The 27,262-nt window shown below is 54.2% G+C and overlaps 1 protein-coding gene across 2 annotated transcripts; it reads right to left on the bottom strand.

Moving 5' to 3' along the window:
• Positions 1-2,960: 2,960 nt before the first annotated feature.
• Positions 2,961-26,149, bottom strand: WSCD2 (WSC domain containing 2). 2 transcript variants are annotated; one of them, XM_071445179.1, is made up of 9 exons: positions 25,865-26,149; positions 16,476-17,389; positions 13,694-13,808; positions 12,543-12,727; positions 11,661-11,782; positions 10,459-10,633; positions 8,911-9,075; positions 6,949-7,149; positions 2,961-4,531 (listed from the first exon to the last, which is right to left on the bottom strand). In XM_071445179.1, exons 2-9 carry the CDS (start codon positions 16,849-16,851, stop codon positions 4,179-4,181), a joined length of 1,692 nt encoding a protein of 563 aa, XP_071301280.1. In that variant the 5' UTR covers positions 16,852-17,389; positions 25,865-26,149; the 3' UTR covers positions 2,961-4,178. The 2 variants fall into 2 exon arrangements, with proteins under 2 accessions (XP_071301280.1, XP_071301281.1); XM_071445180.1 differs by lacking the exon at positions 25,865-26,149 and adding an exon at positions 25,065-25,214.
• Between the last annotated feature and the right edge of the window lie 1,113 nt (positions 26,150-27,262).

Genomic DNA, 27,262 nt, shown 5'->3' with positions numbered 1-27,262 from the left:
AACAAAGTCCTCTTGATTAACGGCAGCAGGAGGTTAATGACCACGGGCAGCTCCAGGGGAACGTGCACGAACTGGAATTAGCATCCAGGGAAAGGGCTGGGGCGGGGGGAGCTGCAGCTCCAGAGCTGATGGTGCCGGGATCTGCTGCACCTTTTGGGGCAGAAATCGGTGAAATTGGGATGCAGCTGGATTCAGCACCACCACCATCCCGTGAAATCTGGAATTAGGGCAGTTGTGGGGATTTTAGGGTCAGGCAAGGCTTGTGGTAAAGAAGAACAGCAGGTTTTGGAGATGGGGCACAAATCCCCCATCCCAGAGCCCCCATCCCCAGCTTTGGAGCACCAACCCCTGTCCGGGACCTTTATCCCAAACCCTGGGACCCCAACCTCCAGCCCAGGACCCCCACCCACATCCCTGTGATCCTCACCCCCAGCCCACAGCCTTGGGACCCCCCCGTCCCCACCTCCCAATTCCCGTTCCCAGCCATCCCCCTCTCCCTGCCCCGGGTCCCCCCTGTGCTGGGGGGTTCAGCACCCCCAGACCCCAGGGGTGTTGTTGCAGCCCAATGGGAGCTGTGCCAGGAGTGCCCCTCACCCAGCACATCCCAAACCTGCCCTATTCCCTCTGCTGCTTCCCTGGATTTCCCCCCTCACCCCAAACCCAAGGCTGGGTCTCATTTTCTGGGAGAAATTACCCTGGAATAAAACGAACGCTGCTCCTGTGGAATGTGTTACCATCCTTAATGACAGCTCTTTTTCACTTGGCTGTCACGGCCCTAAAATAAAGCTGTGCTTTCCCTCTCCCATAAATCACTGCCTTTATTCCGAGTTGGAATGAAATTTAAAATTAAGGGGTAAAAAAATGGACCAAACGTGTTCCCCTCTCCCTTTGCTGGGAGCCAGGCAGGTTGGAGCCAGGTTTAAATTATCCCTGCTGTGTTCAGGCACGTTGTCAGCCGTAAATTTCAGGGGAAATAGCCAAGCTGATACATAAACCTGTTGGTTTTGTCAGGGATGGAGATGGCTGCTCTCAGATTTATGGCCCATCTCCCCATTCTGGGGTTTGTTTTTGTTTTGTTTTGTTTTTTTTTTTTTTTAAACACAGCTTCATGGGATTTAATTTGGGAAGAGGGGGAATTCCTTCTCTCTGAGCCCCCCAGTGCTGTTTGCATCATACTGGGGGATTCCTGGATTCGGGGGATTCAGGAATTCCTGGATTCAGGAAGATCCAAAGGAGCATCCACTCCCTTTGCCAGAAAGGGATCCCACACTCGCCATCCCCTCCATCATCGCAGCGTCCAGGGAGCGCAAACCCCACCCGGAATTGGGGGAAATGCGGGAGTTTTTGGTGCAGACGCCGTTGCCACGGCAACAGCTGAGAAACCCCTGCAGCCCTGGAGGGAGGAACGCTGCAGCAGGACCGGGAGGCAGGGATGCGAGATTGCCAAAAATAGATGATTTTTCCTGCAGGAATCCGAGGGTCACGGTCCCCTGAGCCCCGCAGCAGGGCAGGGCGGGCTGTGCCCACCCAGGGATGCTCAGGCTGAGTCAAGAGGAAAGATTCCAGCTTCTCAAACCCTCATGGAAAGGCTGAGCGCTTCCTTCCCCGGGCAGCCGGGCAGGCTCTTAAATGTCAGGAGCTTTTCCCAGGAAAATGATGCGGGAGGGGTGGTTGGCTCCTTTTCCCAGGGGGAATAGGAATTTTATCCTCAAGTGCCAGTTCCACGCGGTTAAAATACAGCCCAGCGTTTAATAAATAAATAAATAAAAGCCCAGAGTGTGAAGCTCCGGGAGGGAGAAGCTGCTCCTGCATCAGTGGGATGAGGGGAAGGGGGAGTCCCAGAATCCAGAGGTGCAGCCAGATGTGCAGCACACCCTGACGTGGTCATGATATCTTCCAAGTGCTCCATTTCGGTGCAATTTAAATGTGTGGGGGAAAAAAAAATAAATTAAAAAAAAAAAAAAAGCAAAAAAAAAAAGCAATTGTGGCACAATAAAAGCAGGGAAAATAAAAGAGAAGATGGAAATTGGTGCTGCTGGAGGCTGGAGAAGATTCCCAGGGTGTTTTTTTGTGGGGTTTGTGGAGGTGCAGATGTGGGGTCCCCTCCCCTCCCTCCTCCCGAGCTGCAGCCCCGGCTCTAAGCGCCGCACGCGATGCCGTCCCTTAATTGTTTTATCTGGGTGATTAATTGGCTTTGAGGGGTTAATTACTTCCGAGGGGAGGGAGGCAGCGCTGCCCCTTCGGCGGCCGGGGCCTGTCAGAACAAATCAAGGCCGAGGCTGAGGCTTCATCCCTGCTAAAAAAAAAAATAAAAATAGGAATTGCATCAACTCCAGATTAGAAATAAAGGATAAATTGCACCCAGCTCTCACTCTGGTGCTGAGGAAGGTCAGGAATAAATCCTGCAGTGAATCTCCCCCTTCCTAGCACACATCCCATCAAATCTGTCTGTGAGGACACTCTCCAGGTACAGAAGCTCCCAAAAAGGAGCAGCTTTGGTTGTGTTGTCAGCGCAGAAATGACATTAATGGGATTTAAACACCTGTTAATGGGTTTAAATACAGAAATGGATTAATGGGATTAAAGGGGAGAGGAGCTGCTCTCCCCTTGCTCCCACAGCCCTTGTCTGGGATGAGTTGGGAGTGCTCAGGTGGTCCCACGAACACACAGGGAGGCAGAGCAGCAATGAAACCTCTCCTTTAATTGCTGGGTTACCCTGAGGGTTTGTTCTGACATGACAAACCCGGGGCTGCCATGAGCAAAGAAAAGTGGGCTCAGCTCCAATCCCACTGCCATGAATCCCAAAAGAACCTCCAGCTGTGTGTCAAGGGAAGAGTTAAAGAGTTAAAAAAGAGTTAAAAAGAGTTAAAAATGGGGCAGCTGCTCCCTCTGATCGCAATCCCCCACCTCCTTCAAAAAGAAAAAAACAAGGAGCAGCCCAGCTCTGCTCCACACACACATTAGAAAAATAGATTTTTATTGAAATTCTCCTTTTTTCTCCAGGGGGTTTTCTTCTCTCTTGGAATAGAGACCAAGCAGGGTCTCTGGATTCGACCTGTGCCTGCATTTCTATCAGGATCAAGAGTTAAAAGCCAACTGGTGAATCTCCAACTCTAGAAAAGGCTGCGTACAATATATGGCTTTTGCACCTACATCCAAGGGGTTTTGCGGGTTGGGAGCTTTGGGGAGCTCGTTTGGGACAAAGCCAGGATAGGGAGGGTGGCATGGGATGAGGGGACAGCCAGGGACCACATGCAGCTGTGCACAAAGCCAGCCGGGAAATGGGCACATTCCCGGTGTGTGGGATCCTTTGGTTTGGCTTTGGGACAGCCCAAAGCTCAGCCCCAGGGTTTGCTCCCCACGGGGGTTGGGTGCAGTGTGGACCCTGCTCCTATTCCCCTAAACTGCTCCTGGCCCCCCAGAAATGCTCCCGAGGGGATGATCTGGCTCACGGGCTCTGAAACAAGGCCTGGATGAGCTCGTGGGTCCCAGCAGCTCCAGGGAAATCTTCCCCCTCTGGAGCTGCATCCACAAGGAAGGGGAGCTTCCAGCTGGAGCCGCACTGGTGGGGGTCATGGGCCCCCGCAAGGGCTGGAGCAGCAACTTTGCCTGGTGCTGTGGCTGGGGAATTCCAGGGAATCCTCAGGGAGCCACAGGATGGCTCCATGGGCCACCAGGTCTGGGGACATTGCACAGCATGGCCTTGCCATCCCATAACCTCAGGCAGGATCCGCGAGAGTGCCACACCCTTGGTCCATCCTCCCTTGGGAAGGCTGAAGATTCCATCCAAGGACAAGTGGAATCCTTGCAGGGCTGGGATTTTGGGGACACCCACCCCAAGGAGCTCAGCTCTGGGTACACCAGAGCCTGAGCAGCTCGATGTCCCCAGGAGAGCATGAGGGGACACAAACATCCCACTGCCCTTCCCAGGAGGGCTGGGGCAGCCAGAACAGGAGCAGGGGACCCCGAGGGAAGCAGGGAGGGCACCCGTGTCCCCAGGTTGGCCAAAAAAAAAAGCTCAGCAGCGGCTGGGGACCTGCGGCGGCTCATGCAGGGAGTGACCGACAGCTACAGCAGCACATGGAGGGTTAAAAGAGGAGCCACCCACTGGGTGGAATTAGGCAGAATCTGGGAGGACAGAGCCACCCCTGGGCACCATCCCCCCGCTGTGGTCACCATCATCTGGGGTAATAATCCTCAGGGACCCCCGAGAGGTTGCGGAGCTTCAGGGCGGCGTCCACGGTGCGGATGTAGCCGCTGATGGCCTTCCTCATCTCGGCCGTGTAGGGGTCGTACTCCAGCTTCCTCAGCCCCGAGCGCTTGAAGTTGCCATCCTTCTGTCCCTCCACACACAGCAGCCTGTCCTCACAGGCCGTGACACCCAGCAGGGCCACCATCCTCTGCAGCTGCACGAAGAGGTCGCGTTTGAGGTCCTCGAAGTGCACCACCAGCACCTTCTTGCCGTAGCGCAGCCAGTCCAGAGTGTGGGTTGCCCACCAAGGGGCATAATTGGCCACGAATTCCGGCCATTCTGGGGGGAAAAAAAAAGGAGAAGGGGATGTGTGTTGGGATTTCAGCCAGTTAGAGAAAATGTTGGAGCCCAGGACATTCCTCTGGCTGCCCTGGAGGACTCGGGACCCTGGCAGGGGGCTTGGAGACCTTGGCATGGAGTCAAAGACACCTGTGCCTTTGATTTTAACCCATGGAAAAAACTACCAGCTTTGTAGGAAGATGTACAAGCCACAGGAATTTGAGTAGAGTGATAGTGAATTTATCACAGATTGAAAAATGTAGAATTTTGGGGGTTTTAGAATAGGGGTTCAGGAGGCAAGATGAAGGAATCTGGGCGTGCCCAGCCTTTCTCCTTCTTCTTCTTAGCCTCCATCTTCTGCTGTAATGGTGGCACTTTTGGATTGCTTTAGAGACAAACTCTCTAATATAGGTGATAGGTATTGGAAAATTATAATGGTAAATAATGTACAGGAAGTTTTTAGTATAAAAAGATAACACCGTCCTGAAGGCGGTCAGTGTGCCACGGACTGACTTGCTAGACAGACCTCAGCAGGTCAGAACAGGAATGTTACAGAAAACAGAAAATAAACAACTTTGAAAACCACAGCCAAAGAATCCTGACTCCTTCTTTGATCTCAGGGCTGGGAAAAGAGACTTTCTAACACCTCGGGGTCATCTTGACCACAGAGACTCCGAGAAGAAAACGACCCAGATTCCTGAAGAAGAAGGTGCAAAAAAGACATCTAACCCACGCCCAAAATCCTCCATCTTGACTCCCATATATCACCATATACTAAATCCCCAAATCTAAGTTTTTTCACACACTTCTAACCAACTCCACACCCATAATCCCAGTGCTGTTAATCAATTTTGGAAGCCCCGGGTCAAATGCAGTGTTCTCTTGGGGGTCTGTGCCTTTCGGCACAGAAAGTTTAAAATTCTCAGCATCCAGGGTTCCAACAGATGTGAGTGGATGTTCCCTGTGTCCTCTCCTATCCCTGCGGGAACATCTCAATTAACCTTCTGGCTAATTGATCCTGCCATTCAAATCAGGTGGTGAGAGGGATGATGAGACACCGATAATCAGCCGCCTCTCTCCTGGCAGCGCTGCATTAAAGCTCCAGGCATCTCCCTCCTCCTCGTGTCCTCCCCACAAAACCAAGGCCTGATTAACAGCTGGACTGGGTTAAATTCCCTGAGGAATCGTTAACCACAGGATGTGTTCCATTAAACAGATCCAGGACAATTCACCTTGTGTAATCACAGCACATAAAACTTTGCTTTGGAGCCGCTCCAGGGACGTTGTAAAATTAATGCCACGGAACCAAACAGGGGTTTGGCCTCTGCAGGGCTGGGAATGGGCTGGGAGAAATGGGAAAACACCCCCTCAGCACTGGGGGCGAGGCTGGAGAGAGGGCCTGGGGGTTTTTTTCCCAAATTTGCCCCAAAATTAGTTCTTGGGAGAAGAAAATAATTTGGAGAGCTGGGCTGCAGGGAAGGCTGGGAATGGGACCCTCAAGCTCCATGTTCAGGAGCCTCTCCAGCTGGGAATGGGGTCCCCAACCATGCAATGGAAAATCTCAATCTTTCCCAGTAGTGGTTAATTAACCTGACAATTAACCCTAATTACTCCACACATCCTCTGGAAAGAATTTGGTGATGTATTTGAAGTGCATCCAAACAAGGCTGTGCTAGCATGGTCCCCTCCCAGACACGAAGCCTGGGACAGGCTGGGGAGGGAGTTGGGATTGGGAAGGCTCAGGAGGCTCCCTGTGATGCTGGGATACCAATCCTGGCTCTATCCACAAATGGATGGGGGAAAAAATCAACCAAGAGGCTCTGTGCCACCTCAGTGAGGACAGTGCCAGCCCAGAGACACTGGCTGAGGAAGTGGGTGACACCACACCCCGCTGGTTTTATGGGATGGGGAGAGCAGGGCTGGGCTGTGCCCAGCACTGTGAGCACATGGAGATAACGAAATCCAGGCACATCCCAGCCACAGCAGCCAAAGCTCCCCTTAAATAAACTCGGAATTAAGGGTAGCAGATGTTCAATCAAGCTAAACATTTTAACTCTTTCCAATGAAGTCAATCCCACAACAGCAATTTAGAAATTGCTGTAATTAAGCAGCCTCTGGCACGCGCCTGTGCGTGGGAAAGGTGGTGGCTGGGGAGCAGCTGGACACATGGAAATAACACCTGGAAACCACAGGGATGGGCTGGGGACAGGAGATGCCCATCCCTGCCTGGTCCTGCTGTCCTGTTCCATCCCTTCCCCTCTTATCCCACCCAACACAGGAACCCACAACCAAGAGGCGACGCTTACACCAAGAAGTGTCCCCAGAATGGTGGCACAGCCCAAAATTTCCCCCATGCACACCCAACTCCTGCTCTGCTGGGCTTTCCCAGGCAATTCCCAGAGGGTTCCCTGCCCTACCTTTGCCCTTCCAGTGGGCGTGGGCGGCGAAGCCGATGTGCCCCCCGTACTTGCGGTTGAACTCGGCCATCAGGGCCTTGTAGGGGTTGCGGATGAGGAGGATGGCAGAGTCGAAGGACTCGATCTCCTTCTGCCCGCTCTCGTGGGTCTTGATGCAAATGGTCCTCCCACTCCTCCAGTGGTCCCGCTCGCCCTTGAATCCTGCCCGGATAGAGCTGGGATTAGTGGGAGTAACAGGGAGCTGGGAAAGGGGCTCAGCCTGGGGAAGAGGAGGCTCAGGGGGGACCTTCTGGGTCTGCACAAATCCCTGACAGGAGGGGACAGCCAGGGGGAGTTGGGCTCTGCTCCCAGGGGAAACCAGACATTAAAGGAAATTAACCAGGATTAAAACCTGGAAACCAGGATTAAAGGAAATGACCTCAGGCTGTGCTGGCAAGGTTTGGATGAGATATAAAAGAAAATATCCCCACCCAAAAGATGATCAATCCCTGGCACAGCTGCCCGGGGCAGTGATGGAGCTCCCATCCCTGCAGGGATTTAAATGCCGTGTGGATGTGGCACTTGGGGATGTGGTGGCCTTGGCAGTGCTGGGGGATCAGTTGGATTCAGCCTCAGAAGGCTTTTCCAACCCAAAGGATCCCAGGGTTCCATGAAAGGGAGCATCACAGGGATATCAGGTTGCAAAATCCAGTTGGATGATGAAAGCAGCTGGGGCGTGAAGGAGGATTTGCATCCCTCTCCCAGATGGAAATCATTTATTTTCCCATGTTATGAGTCTCATAAAATTGATGAGTGGGTGGCTCACAGGAACAGGGGCCTCTCAGGGTGACATCTCCCTGGCCACACTCAGTTCTTGTGCCTGTTCTGAGGGGTCAAGGGCAGATTTAATGGCTATAACCTCCCTGAGCACAGCTGAAACCTCTCCCAGTAATCACAGAATCACAGAATAATGAGGTTGGAAGAGACCTCTAATAAATAAAGAAGGGGAAATCCTTGTGCCTGTGGGGCTGCACATCAGCCCAAGGTGGGGGTGATGCCGTGGGGGGTCCAGAGAGGGGACCCTGCACTGAGCATGGGGCTGAGCCAGCATCAATCCCAGCCCCTGGAATGCACCTGGAGAGGGGGATAAGCTGGAAGGAGCTGTATTCCATCAATTAGAGAGGTGTAATTGGCTCTCAGCAGTGGATAAATCTGCTGGTTGCCTGGATACCTCCTGGCCCCCTCCAACAGGGAATGAACACGGAGCCCACGCTCGTGTGGCTCAGCAAAACCCAGCCAAGGCTTTTCCCGCTGCTGCTGCCTTCCCTGGGATGCTGCTGCACCCTGGGGGCTGGGACAGTGCTCCCTCACTGAGCATCTCCCTCCTGCAAGGCTGGATTTGGCAGGAATTGGGAAGGAATGTCAGGAAAATTTAGGGAATAGTCTGGGTACAGACCCCACCAACCACATGGCACAGATACAGATCCCAACTCCACCACAGCTGAGCAGGGACGGAGAATTTCCTCTCAAAGCCACAAAAAGTGAAGGAGCGACAGGAGAAACCTTCAAGGTGTCCAGGTGAAACTGTTGTGAGTGGTTCTAGACTGGGGGAGCTGGGAATGGGGTGGGTTATTAGAACCAGAATCCCCAAATGCTTTGGGCTGCAGAGGACCTTACAGCTCCTCTCATTCCGACCTCCTTGGAAAGGGACACCTTCCACTACCCCAGGTTGCTCCAAGCCCTGTCCAGCCTGGCCTTGGGCACTCCCAGGGATGGAGCAGCCACAGCTTCTCTGGGCTGGTCCCTGCCAGGACCTCCCCACCCTCCCAGGGAGGAGTTCCCTCACCAGGACACTCCACCCCAAACCACCCCATGGAGCAGCAGCGCTCACACCCAGCCCTGCTCCGCCCTTCCTGCAGCCCCGGGGATGTCACCAGGACTGTCCCCAGCTGGGGTGGCAGCCCAGGAGTGCCCTCCCCTCACCTTTGTTGTACAGGGAGCCATCAAAGTAGTAGCTGCCGGTGTAGAAGCCGGTGGCCAACTCGATCAGGTGCCGGGCCCAGGTGTTCCCAGCTCCAGGGAAACTGGCCAGGGCCACCAACTGCTTGGCACGGCTGGGCAGGAACCTCCTGTCCATGCAGCGGTTGTCTGCAGGGAGACACGTCAGGAATGTGTCACGGAAATCTGCTTGTCCCACTGGGATGTCTGAGGAAACGCCGCCTCTCCCGGGAAAACCTTGGGGAAGGGGCTGGGCCGGGAATAGGGGCCCTGCCTAAGGCTTAGAGGGACATCCCAAAGGGTTCTGGACACCTCAAAGAGTCCCAAACACCCAAAAAGTCCTAAGAGGATTTTTCCCAAGAGTTCTCTGTCATTCCCAGCTCTGCGTGCTTAGGGAAGAGTGACTAACAGGGATTCCTGTGCCAAGAAACGCTCCTGCTTTTTGGATGAATCAATGAACAGCATTTCCAGCACAGCCCCAAACACCAAAGGATTGTGACAAGACTGACCCAAAACCACCAGAATTTCGGTCCTCACTTGCTCCCTTCAGCCCTTTCCTCTCCCAGGAATGGTTTTCCTTTCTCCCAGTGCTTCCCTGGCTCACTGCTCTCTCGGGAATGTTCTGCCTGGTCACAGCCTTTTTCCACCCCACTTTTTTCCCTGGAGCATGTCTGGATAGCAGACTCCCATGGGATCACAGAGAGGTGGGGAAACCCTGGGAAGGAGGAATCCTGCCAGAGGCAGAATCTGCTGTGCCCTGCAGCTGAGCCAGGCAGCAGCCACAGCTCACCAGGGGAGCGCTGATTTCCCAGGGGAATTAAAACCCGCTCATTTTTAATGGGATCCTCACACTGAGGTTTGTTGGCAAGGATTAGGATGAGTATTGCAATTAGGAAAAATAGTAGGCAAGTGAGGAATTTGGTGATGTAAGGGTTTGAGGCAAATCATGCTGCAAATTGCAGGATAGATCACGATACGAACAGTGCCATAGGGAAGAAGGTGAGTGAGTAGAAGTCTCCCTTCTGTCACAGACACATTTTCTGAAAAATCCTTTCCTTAGGATTTTTTTCTCCTGAGAAGCTGAGAGGCCTCAGGAACAAAATGTGAACAATGGTTATCTGCTGCTGTGGAATGCAACAGGTGCATCTGGGATTGGTCTCATGTGGTTGTTTCTAATTAATGGCCAATCACAGCCCAGCTGGCTTGGACTGAGAGTCTGAGCCACAAGCCTTTGTTATCATTCCTTCTTATTCTATTCTTAGCCAGCCTTCTGATGAAATCCTTTCTTCTATTATTTTAGTATAGTTTTAATATAATATATATCATAAAATAATAAATCAAGCCTTCTGAAACATGGAGTCAGATCCTTGTCTCTCCCCTCATCCTCGGGCCCCTGTGAACACGGTCACACCCTTCTACTCACTCAAAATTCCCATCATTTTTAACCCGATGGGAATTTTGACCTTTATAATGCATTTTCATCCTCAGAAGGAGAACGAAAATTCATTTTTTTGGGGGGGGGGAGAAGCTCACCCTGCACTTGTGTCTGGTAGACCAGCAGGAAGTCGGCGGAGCCGCAGCTCTCGAACTCCTCGGCGGCGCATTTGTGGGCGCAGAGCTGCTCGTCCTCGCGCTCGTGCAGCGGGAACAGCGTGCTGGGGAATCCGCAGCGGCACGTGGTGCCCGCCAGCGCTGCCAGCGGGAATTCCTGCCGGGATGGGCAGAGGGAACGGCGCTGGCACCGCCCCCCAGCCGCGGCAGGGCCTTCGCGCCCCTGCGCCCGCCCTTGCCAGGCAGCGCGGAGTGGTCTGTAGCATCCTTCCAGAACATTCCAGAACATTCCAGCACCCTTCCAGACCATTACAGCATCACTCCAACGCCCTTCCAGACCATTCCAGCATCATTCCAATTCCAACATCCTTCCAGAACATTCCAGCACCCTTCCAGACCATTACAGCATCACTCCAATGTCCTTCCAGACCATTCCAGCATCATTCCAATCCCAGCACCATTTCAGACCATTTCCAGCATCCTTCCAATCATCCCAGCGTCATTCCAGACCATTCCAGCATCCTTCCATTTCCAGCACCATTCCAGACCATTCCAGCATCCTTCCAACTCCAGCATCTTTCACCTTATTTCTAACATCCTTCCAGCCCATTTCCAGCATTCTTCCAGACCATTCCACCATTCTTCCAATTCCAGCATCCTTCCAGACAATTCTAGTGTTGTTCTAGCCCATTCCATCCCATTCCAGCCTCCTTCCAGCCCTTTCCAGCATCCTTCCAGTTCCAGCATCATCTGCCTTATTGCCAGCATCCTTCCAACCTATTTCAAGCATCATTCCAGACCATTTCCAGCATCCTTCCAATCCCAGCATCATTCCAGACCACTTCCAGCATCCTTCCAGCCCACTCAAGCATCCACCCTCCATCAGTTCCCAACCTTTCCCCCCTGCTCAGAGGCACCGTGCCCCAGGATGAGACCCCTGGACAGAGCAGGACCCCATGAGGCTCCTTTAAATGTCTCTTCCAACCTAAACTCTGATTCTGGGATGCTCATTCCCAAACTCTCCCAGGGCTGCTGCTGGCTCCACTCCCTCCCGTGGCAGGGACACAAATCCATTTATCCCTTTTTTTGATAAATGATGTTCCTAAACTGGGTTCAGATCTCCCGGTGTGACTCTGATGATGATGATGATGGAAACAAAGAAGAAGAGGAGTTTATCCTAGTACCTTCTCTGTGCAGAAATCCACACATTTATCCACGGACATGTTGAGCATGAGCTGGCTGGCGGGCAGGGCGATGGAGACGTTTTCCGGCCGGCGGAAGCACCCCCGGAATATCGCGCTTCCATCTGGGAGAGAGAGAGACAGAGACAGGCCCCAGTGACACTCCAAAAATGACACTGCTGCCACTCTGTGTGACACGGCATTCCCAACTGCTCCAGCGGCTCCTGGCCCCTCCAGCAGTGCAGTCACAATCAGAGCAAAACCCCAGAGGCAAAGCCAGGGATATTTTATTTTCCTGGCTCTTTTTATCAGCTCCATGATCCCAGGGATCGAGCAGGGGCAGGGCCAGGGAGGAAAGCAGGGCCAGGTTTGGTCAGGCCTGGAATCCCATCCCTGGTCCTTGGAACCCTCAGCCCCTTGTGCATTCCTGGTTGTTGCCATCCTCTTTCCCATTCCTTGGATATGAGGAAAGGTGAGCAGGGAATGTGGGTGATTATAGAGCTGCCTAATTGGGAGCCAAACAAGGGAGCACCCTCAGCCTTGCCTGGAATTCCCACACATCCTTCATCCTGCAGCACACGCAGGAGACACTGATGGTCCTGTTCGGCCATGGGGAAAGAAACCTCCACCCAAAGCCTCCCAAAATTCCCTGAATCCCAGCAGGAGTCCTTGAGGCTCCTCATTCCACCCAACCCCAGCCAGCAGCATTCCCCACAAGGAGATTCCTGATGTTTGCAGCAGCAAAACCACCCCAGGACTCAAGAACCGCTCTCCAAAAACCTCCACGGAGCCACAACCTGGCTCGGGAAGGCCAGGATCACCCCTCCAGCACCAAGAGAATTCCCCCCCATCCCAGGGCTGAGCTGGGGCCAGCCCCCAACTTACACCTGCGGGCGGATTCCTGGGCCAGCTCCAGGCGGTAGATGGAGAGCCGGTTGATCCCGCCGCAGGTGTTGCTCCGCTCTCCCTTGCACTCCATGTTGCACTCGGACTCGCTGGCGTTGGATGCCTGGATCTTGTGCCCGCAGTAGCACTCGGCCCCGAATTCCAGCCCCGCGTACAGGTACCCCCTGCCCAGGGGAAACGGGGTCTCAGCACATCCCCCCCGGCTCCAGGGGAGTTGGGAGGAGCATTGCTGCTCTTCTGGGATCAGCAGCGCACCCCGGGGATTCCTTCTTGGGTTAGTGATCCTTTTAGGGCACTTCCAACTGAAAATATCCGATCCTATCCTATCCTACCCTACCCTATCCTATCCATTCCATTCCATGGAGCATTCCTGCTTATGGCCAGTGCTGGGATCAGCAGTGCATCCCAGGGATTTGTTTTTGGGCTAATGATCCTTTTAGGGCACTTCCAACTGAAAATATCCGATCCTATCCTATCCTACCCTACCCTATCCTATCCTATCCTATCCTATCCTATCCATTATTCCATCCCATTCTGCAAGTCTTTCCTATCCTATCCTATCCTATCCTATCCTATCCTATCCTATCCTATCCTATCCAATATTCCATCCCATTCTGCAATTCTTTCCTATCCTATCCTTATTCTTTCCTAGTCTGTTCTATCCTGTTACTACACTCCATTCTATCTCCTATCCTACCCTATTTTCCTATCATATCCTAATCCATCATATAATATAATATCAGATAATTCCATTCCATTCCATTCCATTCCGCATTCCTGCTTATGGCCAGTGCTGGGATCAGCAGTGCCTCCCAGTTAATGGGAGGTTTTTGGGTTAATGATCCTTTAGGGGCACTTGCCACTGAAAATATCCCATCCTATCCTATCCCATCCTATCCTATGAAAGGATTGATGGTATTCATGGAGGTGGTGGGAAAAGATCGATGGAGCTGGTGTGCAGGAATTGAGAGGGACAGTGTGCAGGGATTCATGGAGATGGTGGGAAAGGATTGCTGGAGCTGGTGTGCAGGGATTGGGAGGGACAGTGTGCAGGGATTCATGGAGATGGCGGGAAAGGATTGCTGGAGATGGGGTGCTGGGATTCATGGAGGCCCTGTCCCTGTCCCCACCTCTCGGCGCAGTTGTCCTGGCAGCGGAACACCGTCATCTTCTTGTAGTCGAAGAAGGACATCCCGCGCAGGGTCCTCTGCCGGGTGTTGTCCTCGTAGCAGCCGATGTACTGGGCTGGGGACACACAGGGGACAGGGTCACACCTCCCTGATCCCACCCCGCTTGGGTTTTTTCCTGAATAGGGATGTGCAGCAGCATTCCCTGTTTGTTTGCCTTGGAAACTCTGGGTCCAAACCAGGCAGGGGCACCTTCCACTATCCCAGAGTGCTCCAAGCCCTGTCCAGCCTGGCCTTGGACAGTTTCAGCCACAGCTTCTCTGGGCGCCCTGTGCCGTAGCCTGCCCATCCTCACAGGAAGGAATTTCTTTCACTGTGCCACTCCAATTCCAAGCCACACTCTGGGATAACACTTTTCGCCTCCCCCCTGCTTTCCACACCTCCGTGGGGTTCCTGAGCCACCTCACCCCATCCATGGTGGCACAGACCCCCCCATTCCCAATTATCCCAGCACAGCACAGACCCCACCAGTGCTGGAGCCACCTTCCCAAGCCAGCCTGGAGGCCAAAGAGGAGGAAGATGGAGAGAAATGTCCCAGGTAACTCCAACTAGCAGAGCCATCACTCCCAGTCATTCCACACAGCATTCCCACAGGGATGAGCAGGTCCTGGCAGGTCAGAGGATTCCAGTGGGTGTGGGATGGCTCCAGACATTCGCACAGATCCAGTGACTGATGTGCATTACCTTCAACCCAGTGCTCCTGACATATGCGTGCTGCCACTTATTGGGAGGCCAGCTGGAATAATTAGGGACAGACAAGGACATGAGAGAAGGGGGACTGGCAGTTTGTAGGGAGAGGTGGGCACCTCCAGGAGGAATTTTGGAGCCTGTTGGAAACACAGCTGTGAGCAGACACACACGTCCGCCCAGTGATTGCCATTAAATTCCCCAAGCACCCCATTTTTCCCAGTGCTGGGGATACAGGGATGGCTCCAGCTCCCTGCCTGGGGTGGCTGCTCCCTGCATCCTCATGGAACTGCTTGGTTGTGTATCACAGGTGGGAATGGCTGGGCTTGTCCAGGAAGGCACCAGAGATGGATGTGGCTGAGGGTTGGGGTCTGTTCCTGCTTCCCTTGGCTTCACTGCCTAAAAATCCACCCTGGCTGGAGGCAGGAGATGCCCCTTCCCACAGGGATTTGCATGCCCATGGGGATGAGGCCATTCCCTGGCAGGCAGGGCTGTTCTCCACCTACACCTTCACCTGACACTGCTGAGAGAGGGAGGAAGAGGAGGAAGAGGAGGGAGCTGCACATCACGCTCTAAACCAGAGCTGATTTTTGGAGCAGAATTCCCTCTGGAATGATTTCACGTGGCAGAGCCTCCACAACCACCTCGTTAAGCTGTCCCCACTTAATTACCAACACCATTAAATCCACCTGTTCCTGCCAGATATCCCAGTGCTCCAGAGGAGCAGGGAAGCGAGGGCAGCTCTGCCAGCCACACCAGGAACACCGGGCACGTGAGATTCCTCAAGTGCTGAATTTCTCTCCACACCATCCCACTCAGGAGCAGCCAAGATGCTCCAAGGGGAAAAAAATATTCCCAGAGCAGCTGGGAGCAGATAAACCCAGGAATCCCAAGCCCAGCATCCCATCCCTGCTGGCAGTGCTGGATGAGGTTAATCTTGGAGCACCTGGCACATATGGCCTGGGACACGGGCACTGCTTGGGGTCCTTATAGAGACAGACAGCCTGGGCTCAGGGACCATCTGCTGAGGCTGCACTGAAGTCAGTTTGCATTAAGAGAGAGACCAAAACACCCCAGAGACCCCTCAGAGCGGGGTCACAATGAGGGAACCCCTTCAGCTCCTTTTAGCAGGACAAAATCCTGTGAGCAGCACTTTTCCTTTGGCTTCCATGCCTGGACCGTGCATCATTCCTGGAATGAGCAAACCACGTCCTGCTGGAGGAGGAGGAGGAGGAGCCCTCCATGCCCTGGGAGCAGCCCAGGTTGGGGGGATCAAGCCTGGACCCCTGGGAAAGCCCCATTTTGCTGTGGGTTTGGGGTTTCCTGCTGGAGTCCAGCCACCCAAATCCCACAGAATGCACAGCTGTGGCTGCCTTCAGGATAAGTAAATGCCATTTTAAAAATCAATGGGAATCATTCCATTTTCTTATCTTTGATCATTAATAATGAATCCACTTGACAAGACCCCAGCCAGGCAGGGATCTCCTGGCTCCAGGGGCCACAGCCCAGCCCTGTCTGCACTTCCATGGGAATCACAGCCAGCCCCTGCCTCGACACAACACCCACACAAACCTGGACTTTGGGTTGATTCAGGCCAACAGAATGAAAACTGAATTTGGCCCCTGGCAGAGCCAAAGGGTGGGAGGAAGATGGGGCACAGCTGCCACCCCCAAAATCGCCTGTAACAGCTAGGGGGGGCTCAGTGATGCACCAGGGGGAAAGAGTGAAGATGGAAAAATAAAAGCACATTATTGGCACTTGGGGAGGGAGGAGAGGAAAGAAGGAGGGAGAAGATCCTTCTGGAAATATTCTCTGGGCTGGTGTTCTCCAGAGTGGGATGCTGCTCCCCAGAGCATCCCCGTGGGATGGGGGAAGAAAACCTCGGTGCTCCAGCAGCGCGTGCATGTGGTTTATAAATTAAAAAATAAACAAATAAATAATTACACATTTCCTGGGCGGGAATTGTGGTCCTGTCTAGCCCAGACACCACTTCCCCAACTCGTGATGCCCCCATGGAGAGGCAGAAGCAGGGACCCACCTCTGTCCTCCTCCTTCTCGCGGCCGCTCCTGCCCCGGAGCGCCCGGCTCCGGGGGCCGCCGTTTTCCCGGGATTTTCCCCTGTCCGACGGCTCCTTGGAGGTGCTTTTGAACCAGGGCCCGTGTCGTCGGCCCCCCGCCGGCATCGTGGCCGCCGCCTTGAAGCCGCGGCTGAGCTGCATCACCCCCAGGTAGGGCAGCCCCGGCCCCTCGGCGGCCGCGGGGCTGCGAGGGCTCCCCGGCACCGTGGGCTCCCCGGAGAAACCGGAGTGCAGGAAAACCAAGCTCCCCGCCGCCAGGTACAGAGCCAGCAGAGTGAAGAAACGCACGGGTTTGCGCCGAAAATACCGCTGGAGTTTCAGCAAAAGCTTGGCCATAGCGTCTTCATCCCTTCCCCGGCAGCCGGCGCCGCGGGGAAGCTGCTCTGCGGCTCCGGGGATGCTCCGAGGATGGGATTATCCCGCCTGGCCTGGAGGTGAATCCCGGCGAGCAAATGGGGTGAGGGCTGCGGGGCGAGGTCGTGCAAAGCCGTTGCCCGACCCTAAAAAAGTCTTGGAGTGCTGGGGAAGGTGGATTTTGAGTCCCCGCGTGGTGGCCGGGGTGTTCCAGCGCTGGCTGTCACCTCCAGCCCCGGGTTATTCTCCTGCCCGGCTGTGCCCCGGCGACTGCGCTGATGGAGGGATCATGTTAAGGAAATCGAGGTTTGGAGGTGATTTGAAAGCCGATCAGCTGCCGCAGCTCCTCGCTCCCGGCGGCACCGGCCCCGTCAGGCATCGCTGGAATGGGAACGGCCCCGCTGCCCTTTCAGACAAAGAATGGAAGGTGCCTGGACGCGCCTGGAGCCTGGAATGCTGCCTGGGAGCCTTTGTGTAAGGAAACCTCTTTCAGCTCACTCCCAGGGCAAGAAATCTCCACCTGCAAGTCAAAGAGAGAGAGAGGCGCACTCAGGAAAGCGTCCCGGGACACGGGAGGATGGTGGCCCCGTCCCTCCAGGCCGTGAGGAAGGCCACCTGTGGTCTTCATCACCTTCCAGCCCCGAGGAGGGGCAGTCCCACCTCTCGCAGGTGGGTAACTGGGTGCAGTGGGAGCGGTGCTGGTGGGGTGAGCCCAAATCCCAGAGCCTGCACGTCTCTGCCTTGTCGTGCAGGAGAGGTGCTCCAGGCTGGCTCTGGGACAGGGAAAATTTCCAGTTTCACACAATTTCACCCTCAGGAGGATGAGCTGTGCACACACACACACATTGCACCCCGAGATCCAAACATCTCTGCAGCAGCAGAGCCCAAGTGAAATCCATGCATGGGCAGTGCATGGATATCCCAGTCAATATTCCAGCATCCCACAGGGGCAGGAGCACGATGTTGCTGGGCGTCCCTCCAGCTCCTCATGTCCCCAGGGACTGGAGATTGCCATGACATCCTCTATCTTCCATCCAGGAGCATCCCCTGGTGGCATTCCCACCCTGCCACCAGGATGGTGCTGTCCCAGGAGCACCAGGACCATCCCTGGTGGCCCTTGGCACGGGAAGGGCAGAGATGGGACAGTCCCCTCCAGCCCCACCAGGATGGATTGCCCTATAAATCCAGCTGGATTTCTCTCCTTCCAACCCCCCCAGCTATGGAAGATTTGCTCCAGCCTTTTCTGGGAAAATGCCACGTGGGAAATGCCCCTGCTGACACATCCGAGTGCCCAGGGTGTGCTGCCTGTCACGGTCTCCTCTTATTTTAGGAAAGGAGACGGAAATAAATGGAAAGACAAAGTGCCATTAGTTTAATGGCCTCTATGTTCCTGCCATCTGTCTTCAGTTGATTAAATAAAAAATATTGGTGGAACATATGGCATGAATTATACATCAATATTTTAATTTGGTTTCCCAGAGTGGTTATTCAGATACCTCCGGCTCTGCCACGGGAATTTTGTGGAGCTCAGGGCTGGAGAGGCTGGGGCAGAGCAGTGGAAGGGCACAACCCCTAACCAGCCCTCCCCAACACAGCTGGAGTAAAGGCTGAGTAACCTCGGAGTAGCAGCAGTTTGGGTTTTCCATGGACGTGGCACCACCATGGTCATGCTGGCAGAGCAGCCCCCAGCCCGGTGGTCCCGGGGGTGTTTGGCTGCTCCCCTGCACTCCCTGACCAGGAATTCTGGCTCTCCCGTCTCCAGAACAAATCCTCCTTTCCGAGGTTGCGATGGGAGCTGGGTTCGGGGTGGTTTGGGGAGCAAAGGGAGCGTCCCCAGGGCTGTCCCTGCTCCCCAGTGTCCCCAGGGCCACCTCCCCTCCTCCCCTCCCTGGGCGCTGCCAGGCTCTGGCACAGAATATAAAGAAGGGGCTTAAATTACTCTCATTAAGCCATCTGGAGCTCATCCTTCTCCATCATGAACTGCGGAGTCACAGGTCAATTACTGCGCATTTGCATATATTCCATTAATGCTTCTGCTAATTGTCTGGAGCAGATAATGGGCTCGGCTCCGGGCTCCCGGGGGCGGCAGGGGGGGCCGGCACCAGTGCTCCCAGTACGGACACCAGCGCTCCCAGTATCAGCTGGGACAGGCGGTATCGGGAGCTGAGGGCTGCAGGAACCACCGAGAGCTCCATTCCCTGCCTCCCACCAGCGCTCTCTGGGCTTTAAGGATGGATCCACCCCGTGCAGCAGCGCTGGGGTGAAGGAGTGGCCACCCCTGGTCTCCACCGCCACCGCCACGGTGTCCCCAGGGGTCCCATCCTGTCCCCGACCCCGCTGTGCTCGGTGCCAGCGCAGCCCGCGGCATGGCCGGGGGACAGTGGTGACACACTTTGCCATCCAAGCTAATGAAGCAAACGGGGACAGTCCCCAGCCAGCGCAATGCAGCGGCCTCAGCCTGGCCTCCCCTCGGCTGCTTGGATGGAAAACTGCTAGGGAGCAGGGAACAGAGGGAATTATCCAACAGGGAATTACCTGCCAGCCCCCGCTCAGGTACGACCCGCTGTGATCCAGCCCCCTGCAGCATCCCAGGGGAGGGATCCAGCCCCGGGAGCTGCAGCGTTGGGAGAATCCCCCCCGGCTGGCAGTGCCAGGGTTGGGGAATCCCTCCCTGCCCCTCCAGAGCCAAAGCTCAGCGGTTTCCCAGGATGTGGGGCCAGCTGGGACCGGGGAATGGTTCCCTGCCTACATCCATCACCACACTCCCACCAGGAGCCAAAATCCTCATCCATCAATGGGACACCCGGCTCTGCCTCAGTATAATCCCACCAGGAGCCAAAATCCTCATCCATCAATGGGACACCCGGCTCTGCCTCAGCATAATCCCACCAGGAGCCAAAATCCTCATCCATCAATGGAACACCCAGCTCTGCCTCAGCATAATCCCACCCGGAGCCAAAATCCTCATCCCAGCCCCGGGATACCCGGCTCAGCATCACATCCAACCCACCTCCCTGAGCGGTGTCAGCTGTCCCCAGGGTGAGGAAATCCTCGATAATTTGCCAGCTTTACCCAGGTTTATCCATCCCTCTGCGCCTGGAGAGGTGGGAACAGGTCCGGGAGTGGCGGGAGCGGGATGAGTGAAGGGCCCATCAATTATGGATTTGGGGCTTGTCTTCAAATTGCTCTGCAATTATTGAGCCCCAAGGTTCAGGCGCCACCTCCCAAACACCCTCACGTGGCTCCCCCCCGGCCGGGAGAACAAAGGGCCCATTAAAACCAGCAAATTAACCACCACCAGAATTCCATTAGGAGGAGAAGGCCGCGGGAATATCCAATTTCACCCCCTCATTAACATTTCTTATCACAGGGACGGGGAGAGAATAGGGCTGGCAAGCAGAGGGGCGGTGACATCAGCGGGGTGACCCCACGGGAGGGCTGTGACGCAGGGCCTGACCTCAGTCCCACGCCACAGGACGTGGGGACAGCAGGTTCTGCGCCCCCCTGGGCACCCTGGGAATGCTGGAATGCCTCTGCCAAGCCTGGAATTGCAGGGAAGGACACAGGGGATGGGGTAAAAGAGCCCAATCCACGGGGTGCAGGATTTGTGGGACACGGGGCATGGAGGTTCCCTGGACATGCTGTCACTAAAAGCCACCGACCTGGGTGCAGGGACCACCAGAAATCCCCGTGTGCCTCCATCCCAGAGCAGCTCCTGCAGCTCCACATCCTCCCTAGCACCAAACAGGGACACCAGCACAAACCCCCAGTGACACTGGGCACCCTGGGCACTGCCATCCCTCAAAGCCTCCATGCCCCAGTGCCAGCCTGGAATTGCTGCCCAGGCGGAGTTTGGGCAGCCCAAATTCCAGGTGGAGCTGCCCATCCTCTTTTCCAGCCCCATGGAAATGGATTTTCACCCTTTTCCACCTGTTAAGGAAGCAGCAAATGAGATGCATGGGGCTGAATTTAAACCCCATTGTGGCTGGGAATGAAGCTGAGATAAACCAGGGTTATCCCATCCCAGCAGGGCAGACCTGGAGCATCCAGAACCTTCCAGCGCCTCTCCCAGGGGCCAGCCGAGCACAGGGAGCTGTCAGTCGCCCTCAAACGAAAGCCAAGTTTATTTGTTCAGCTTCTCTCTGCCTTCATTCTGCTGAGAAATGGATTCGTGCCTCCTCTACGCTGGGGAAGCCTTAAAAGCAGCTGAGTCAGCAGCTTCCAGACTCATCCCAGGAAGCTGCACTGGGATCAGATCCTCATCCTCAAGGGTGAGACACTTCCCAGGCCTGGGCTTCCCTGTGGAGCCACTAAATCCCCTCCACAGGCCAAACCAGCCAGAGATGCAAAGGAAAAACCTCTCCTTAGGGAATTATTGGCTCAGTTTGAAGATCCAGGGCAGGATTTGCCCATCTGCTGGTGGGTTTTTGTGGGGGATTTCCATTTTGTGGGGTTTGCAAATCCTCCTCCTTGCTGGGAATCCACGGAGGAGTTTGGACTGGAATTAAGGAGATGGTTTTGCTTATGGATGAAAACTGATTTTGAAATATTCTGGAGATTTATTGGTGCCCTCAGCACTTTCCCAGGGCATGAGGCACCGAGATCCAGAGGGATCCAGATCCAGGATCCATTTGGGGGTTGCCCCAGACTAATTGATTAAGGTCTAAAAGGCTCCTCTGAAATGAGGTCGTGCTAATTGCACAAGCTCCTCTCAGTGCTCCCTGTGCTCTCCAGAGGACAGAGCCCACAGGGCACCAGCCCCGTTTCTGCCAGGGCTGAGCTATAAATAAACCCAGGAACATCAGGATGGATCCTGCCCTGGCTTGTTCCAATCACTGGACAGAGCTGCATGAGCCCAGGGCCTGCAGCCTGGCCCAGAAAGGCAATTTTGCTTAATCAAGTTATTTAAGGAAGCTTAACCCCATTTTTAATTATGACATTGAGCTGCCTGGCATTGCAAATTCCCAGACCTCGACCTGAGGGATGCTGGTTCCTGCCCAAGGGATGCTGATCCCCACCCTGAGGATGCTGATTCCTGCCCAAGGGATGCTGATCCCCACCCTGAGGATGCTGATTCCTGCCCAAAGGATGCTGATCCCCACCCTGAGGATGCTGATTCCTGCCCAAGGGATGCTGATCCCCACCTTGAGGATGCCGATTCCTGCCCAAACCCCACATCCATGGGCTGGCACGGGATGGGATCACCATGATGGTGGTGGGAATTTGCTCTAGGACAGGTGAGACACTCCCAAAACCAATCCCAGCTGGGATGAGGAGGCTGCTCCAGCCCCCAGAAGCGAAGAAATGTTGTTCCCTCCAGGCCACTAATTCCCAGGTAATCCCATCTCCATGGCTCTGCTCCTTTCCCTGGGTATTCTCCTCCACAATGGCCCAAGTGGAGCTGAAAATGGGGAGTTTTTACTTCACATTCTGCTCCTCCACCCACAATTCCATCAAAGCCAGTTCCAGGTTCTTGGAGGCTGAATTCCCCTCACAAGTGTGAAAAGCAGCTCATAAAGAAAAATGGTTTAAGTCATGAATCATTTAAAAAGCACCCGGCACTGCCGAAGGCAGGGAAGGAAATAGGGGAGGAAATCGCCATGGATTGCAGAGACTGGGGCAGGGAGAGGGGCCAGGGAATGTGGGATGATGGAAATGAGGTGGCACAGCAGGGATCCAGCTGTGGGACTCGCTGTTCCCCTCCCAGCTTCGTTATGATTTTCATTAATTAATTAATCTGCAGCAACCCCGGGGGTGTGGGTGATCCAGTTCTCTCCAGCAGCATTATCCCATCTGCCCCGGGTGTTTGGGGTGGGGCTGTGGAAGGAGCAGGAAACTCCCTCCTTTGGGATCAGGGTCATTAAATTTGGGTGCAGGATCCCAACCTTCCCCCAGCACATCCCTGCCAGCTTCCAGCATCCCTCCCTGGGCATTCCTGCTGCCGGCATCAGCCCCATCCCTGCATCCAAGGCTGAGAAACCTCCACTTCCCCGTTAATTCCCTATTTTTGGGTGACACACACGGTGGTATTTGGAGAGGCCACCCCAGACTGCGGGGTCTCAGCGACACCCAGGGATGCTCCCAGACTCCCTCTCCCATTCCTTCCCACCCTCCCGACACTCAAGCCCTTGGAAAAGGTGATGTAATTCCTTCGGAGGACGCTGAGTGTCTGTGTCAGGCTTTAACCTAAGCAGTTTTCATGTCTCGCGTTCGGGGGGGTTTCATGCCCAGCCTGCAAAATCCAGGCACGGTTTTCAATCAGGCTTGGGGAGCCGGGACGTGCATCCCAGGGAGGGAGCCGGGAGGAGGAGGAGGAGGAGGGGGGCGGGAGGAAGGCCGGGGCTGTTCCCCAGGGAAGCACAGCTGGATCCCAGCCAGCTGCTGGCTCAGCAAAGCTCCCCCCAGACGGAGCTGCCTGAATCCCGGAGGAGCAGGAGGTTTAGGACACACGGGATGGACTTTTCCAGAGGCAGCGCCGGGGCTGGAGCCACCCCCGGGGGATGCACGGCCCTCCCTGCGCTGCTCATCCTCCCCAAATCCTCTGCCCACTCCATCCATGGTCGCCTGCACGTCCCTGTGGCTGTGGGGAAGCATTCCTGAGCTGCAGCTGCCAGCACATCCCGAGCTGACAGCTTCTGATTCCAGGGAAAGCCGGGATGCTGCTGTTTCCCTCCTTGTGCTTAACGAGGAGGAACAGCAGCAGCCAAAGGGTTTCATCCCGAGGTTTGGAGCACCAGAGCCCAGTCCTGGCTCCAGGATTCATAGGGAGGTGATAAGAAACACCAAAAGGAGATTGTCCCAAGGGAAATCCAGGTGCACCCAGCTGGACATGCCTAAATCCCATCCCTGTGGGATCCATGGGGACCATCGGGGGGGATTTGGGAAGCGACCCCTCGTGGGTGCAGCTCAGCCCCACAAAAACCTCTTCCCATGGGAGCACCCAGCACATCCAGCCCAGGATGCAGCCCCCAAGGGCTGCCCAGGTAGGGAAGAGCAGAATCCAATCTCCCCACAAATCCCACGCTCAGGTCTGCTCCATGGAGATTCGCCTCAGCCCTCGTTAATCTGGGATTACAGCAGCACTGGGGCAATTAACTAACGAGCTTTTCCAGCAGCAGACAATGCCTTGCACAGCCCACAGACATTAATGGAGTGAGAAGGAGGATTTCGTGCAACACTTCCCTCAAAACCTCCTTCCCCAGGAGAGCTGATTCCTTTCTTTCCCCTCATCCAGGGAGGGATCTGCCATTCCCATGGATGCTGCAGGCTCATCCCTCAGCCTGGGGCAGATCCTCCTGTCCCACACTCCTTCCCCAGCCCCAGGAGGGGCTCCTGGCTCCAGAGAGAGCCAACACATTGGGAGGGACAAATTCCCATCCCAGAGCTGCCTGCTCTGCTCAGTGGGTCCCTGCTGGTCCAAGGGGGGTGGGAAAAGCAGAGATTTTTCCCAGGATCTGGACTGAGCTGGGGATGGTGTTGAACGCTCCTGGATCCTGCCTCAGCCATGGGAATTGTGACTCTGGGTGGGAGCCTGGAGCTGCTGAGGCTTGGCCCAGCTGCCCACGGGGAAAAGATCCCCCAGGAAGAATGAAGCTTTTATCTGGGAGGAAAAATCCATCCCCAAATCCCCTTGGGGAATCAGGGGCTCCCATCTGCCAGCATCCCAAACATCAAGGACCCTAAAGGACAGGGATATTCACATGGATGAGCCTCACTGGACCCAGGCACCTGCAGCCCTGATGCTGCAGCTGGACTTGGGTCTTTCAGCACCAGGATTTGGGAAAGGCATCCCAAAAACCAGAGCAAAACTCCCTGGGGAATTCTCCTTGGGCCTAATACCTGCTAATAATATGTGGAATATTATAATGTAATGTATATAAAAACCATGGTAGGGGCTAATAGTATAGAAAATAGAATAATAAATATAAAACCATAGTGTCTGCTAATAGTATATTAAATAGATGTAATATAATCTGTACAAAACCACAATAATTGCTAGTAATATCTATAATATAATAATATACACTAAAAAACCTAACAAATGCTAACAAATCCTGTCTTGGAGGAGCCCCTGGAGCTCAACAGCTTTGGATGTTCCAAAGGAGAGCTCTTTGCTAAGGCCAGGGAAGGGACAGCCCCTCATGAAGGATAATTCCCAGCTAAATTCCCAGAGGAAGGAAGGATACAGCACTCACCAGATGAGCAGGTGCAGTGGGCCAGGGCCAGGCAGGGTAGGGGCACCCCGGGGCTGTAATTCCCAGGGCCAGGCTGGGATTCCCAGCTCTGGATTGCCAGGAAAGTTTCTTTAATCCTGCCTTGACGGAGGCCGGGGTTTACAGGGCTCAGCTCAAGGTTACCTTCACGCCGTTCTGCAACTGCCTCTGCTCTCCCTGCTCATCTTTATGTTAAATTATTCCCCCAAGTTGCCAGCATGGATGTGGGAAGAGGAAAATAAACAGGGGAGAGGCTTCTGGCAGGATTACGTTCCCTTATGTTCCTTATTTCCCCGGCGGAGACGTTCCTGCACAAAGTCTGGGAAGGAGGATGAGGATGAGGATGAGGAGAGCTCTCTCCTGCCTAGCTCCCTCAGCGAAGCAAAACCCTTCCCAAACCAGCGGAAACCAGCGAAAAATCCCTGCCGGGATGAGGCGGGAGCCATCAACTCCCGCAGAGCCGGGGGGGGACCCGCTGCCCCCCAAGTTCCCGCAGCCGCCGCTTCCCAGGCGCAATTCCCGGCGGGCCGGGCTCCTGCCGACCCCCGCTCGCGGAGCTCCCTGGTCCTTTTTAAAAAATTTTATTTTGCGCAGGGGATCTGGGGAGTGGGGGTGGTGTTGTTTGTTTTCTCCTCTTATTTTTTTCGGTTGTTAATTTGGGCTTTTTTTTTGCTTTTTTTTTTTTTTATCCCTTAACCCCGGTTTCAATGCTCTCCCCGCACCGGCAGCTCCTCTGCCCCCTCCCCCGAGCCCTTTTTCCTCCCCCGCCTCCTCCTCCTCACCGTCCCCGGGCCCTGCTCCCGGCCGCCGCCGCCGCCGCTCCATCCCTCGCTCCATCCATCCCTCGCTGCCTCCATCCGGGAGCGGCGGGGCCGGGGGGGCTCCGGGCGCTGCCCGCGGCCCGGCCCCGCTGCCGGGGGACTCTGACGGTGCCGGTACCGCCCGGGGGAGGTTCCGGTGCTGCCGGTGCCGGCCGAGGAGAGCCCAGCCCGGCCCGGCGGCTGCCGCTCGGCTCTGCCCGCAGCCGCTGCCGGGCGCCGCTTCTTAACGTCTCCATCCAGCGGCTCCGCTCCCTCCGCCGGCTGCCGGCCTTAACCCCTTCCCTCCCGCCGCCCCGGCGGGACATATATATATATATTTTTTTTTTTTTTTTTTTTTAAATTTTCTTTTAGTTTATTTCTTGTTTTCGCTGTTTTTCAGGGATGCGGCAGTGCCGGGAAGCAGCTCTCGGGTGGCCCCGGCCGCGCTGCTGCGCCCAAAGCGAGGGATGCTGAGGACCCCCGGGAATCCGGGTCCATCCTCCCGGCACCCGGGACCGGCCCGAGGATTATTGAATGGAGGCAGCAAGGATTAAACCTACATTTAAAATATAAATAAATAAAAAAATATATAGATAAACGCGTTCATTCCATATATAGCTACATATATAAATGTAAATACATTTATATGTGTATATATTTATTATAAAGTATATATTATAAAATACATATTATTATAAAGTATATATTTATTACTGATATATAATCAATAAATAACATATAAAATAGAAATAATATATCAATATATTTATTCTAAATAAATATATGTATTTATACTAAATATATATAGCTACATATATAAATGTAAATACATTGTATGTAAATACATTGTAATACATACTGTAATACATATATGTATATATATTGTAAAGTATATATTATAATATATATGTAATTATAAAGTATATATTTATTGTTTTTATATAAATAATAAATAATATATATATAATAGAAATAATGTATTAATATATTTATTCTAAATAAATATATAATAGCTAAATATATCAAAATAAATAGACATGTAAATATATCTGTGGGTATATTTGTTTGCATATGTGGATTTTTTTTTTTTTTTTGGTGCTGTCAGATCAATTAAAAATTAATTCCAAAACTTCCCGAGCCTGGGAATAAAAAAATTGCGACTCAAAAGGGATTAACTTGAGCGGGAATTTTTTCCCCACCCCTTTTATTGCCAACTTTAATCGCTGGGAGGGATTTTAGGGGGTGCTGGTGGCAGCTGGGACCCGCATCCCCTTCCGGGTGCTGGCTCTGCTGTGATCCCAATCCCTCAGAATTCCCAGCTGTGATCCCAATCCCTCAGAATTCCCAGCGGCTGGACCGCGGTGCTCGTTTCCATAGGAA

The sequence above is a fragment of the Agelaius tricolor genome, unplaced genomic scaffold, assembly GCF_023055355.1.
Source record: "Agelaius tricolor isolate 1412-34295 unplaced genomic scaffold, bAgeTri1.0.p SCAF_20, whole genome shotgun sequence".
Classification (NCBI taxonomy): Eukaryota; Metazoa; Chordata; class Aves; order Passeriformes; family Icteridae; genus Agelaius; species Agelaius tricolor.
The sequence above is the reverse complement of the archived record's forward strand: the minus strand, read 5'-3'. Positions and strand labels throughout refer to the sequence as shown.

What these genes read in the sequence shown, in the direction of transcription:
- WSCD2 (XM_071445179.1), bottom strand. Translation starts at nt 16,851, where the DNA reads ATGGCCAAGCTTTTGCTGAAACTCCAGCGGTATTTTCGGCGCAAACCC. An exon ending in CGAGAAGGAGGAGGACAGAG is followed by an intron (nt 13,809 to 16,475) that starts GTGGGTCCCTGC and finishes GTGTGTCCCCAG; the next exon opens with CCCAGTACATCGGCTGCTAC. An exon ending in CCAGGAATCCGCCCGCAGGT is followed by an intron (nt 11,783 to 12,542) that starts GTAAGTTGGGGG and finishes TCTCTCTCCCAG; the next exon opens with ATGGAAGCGCGATATTCCGG.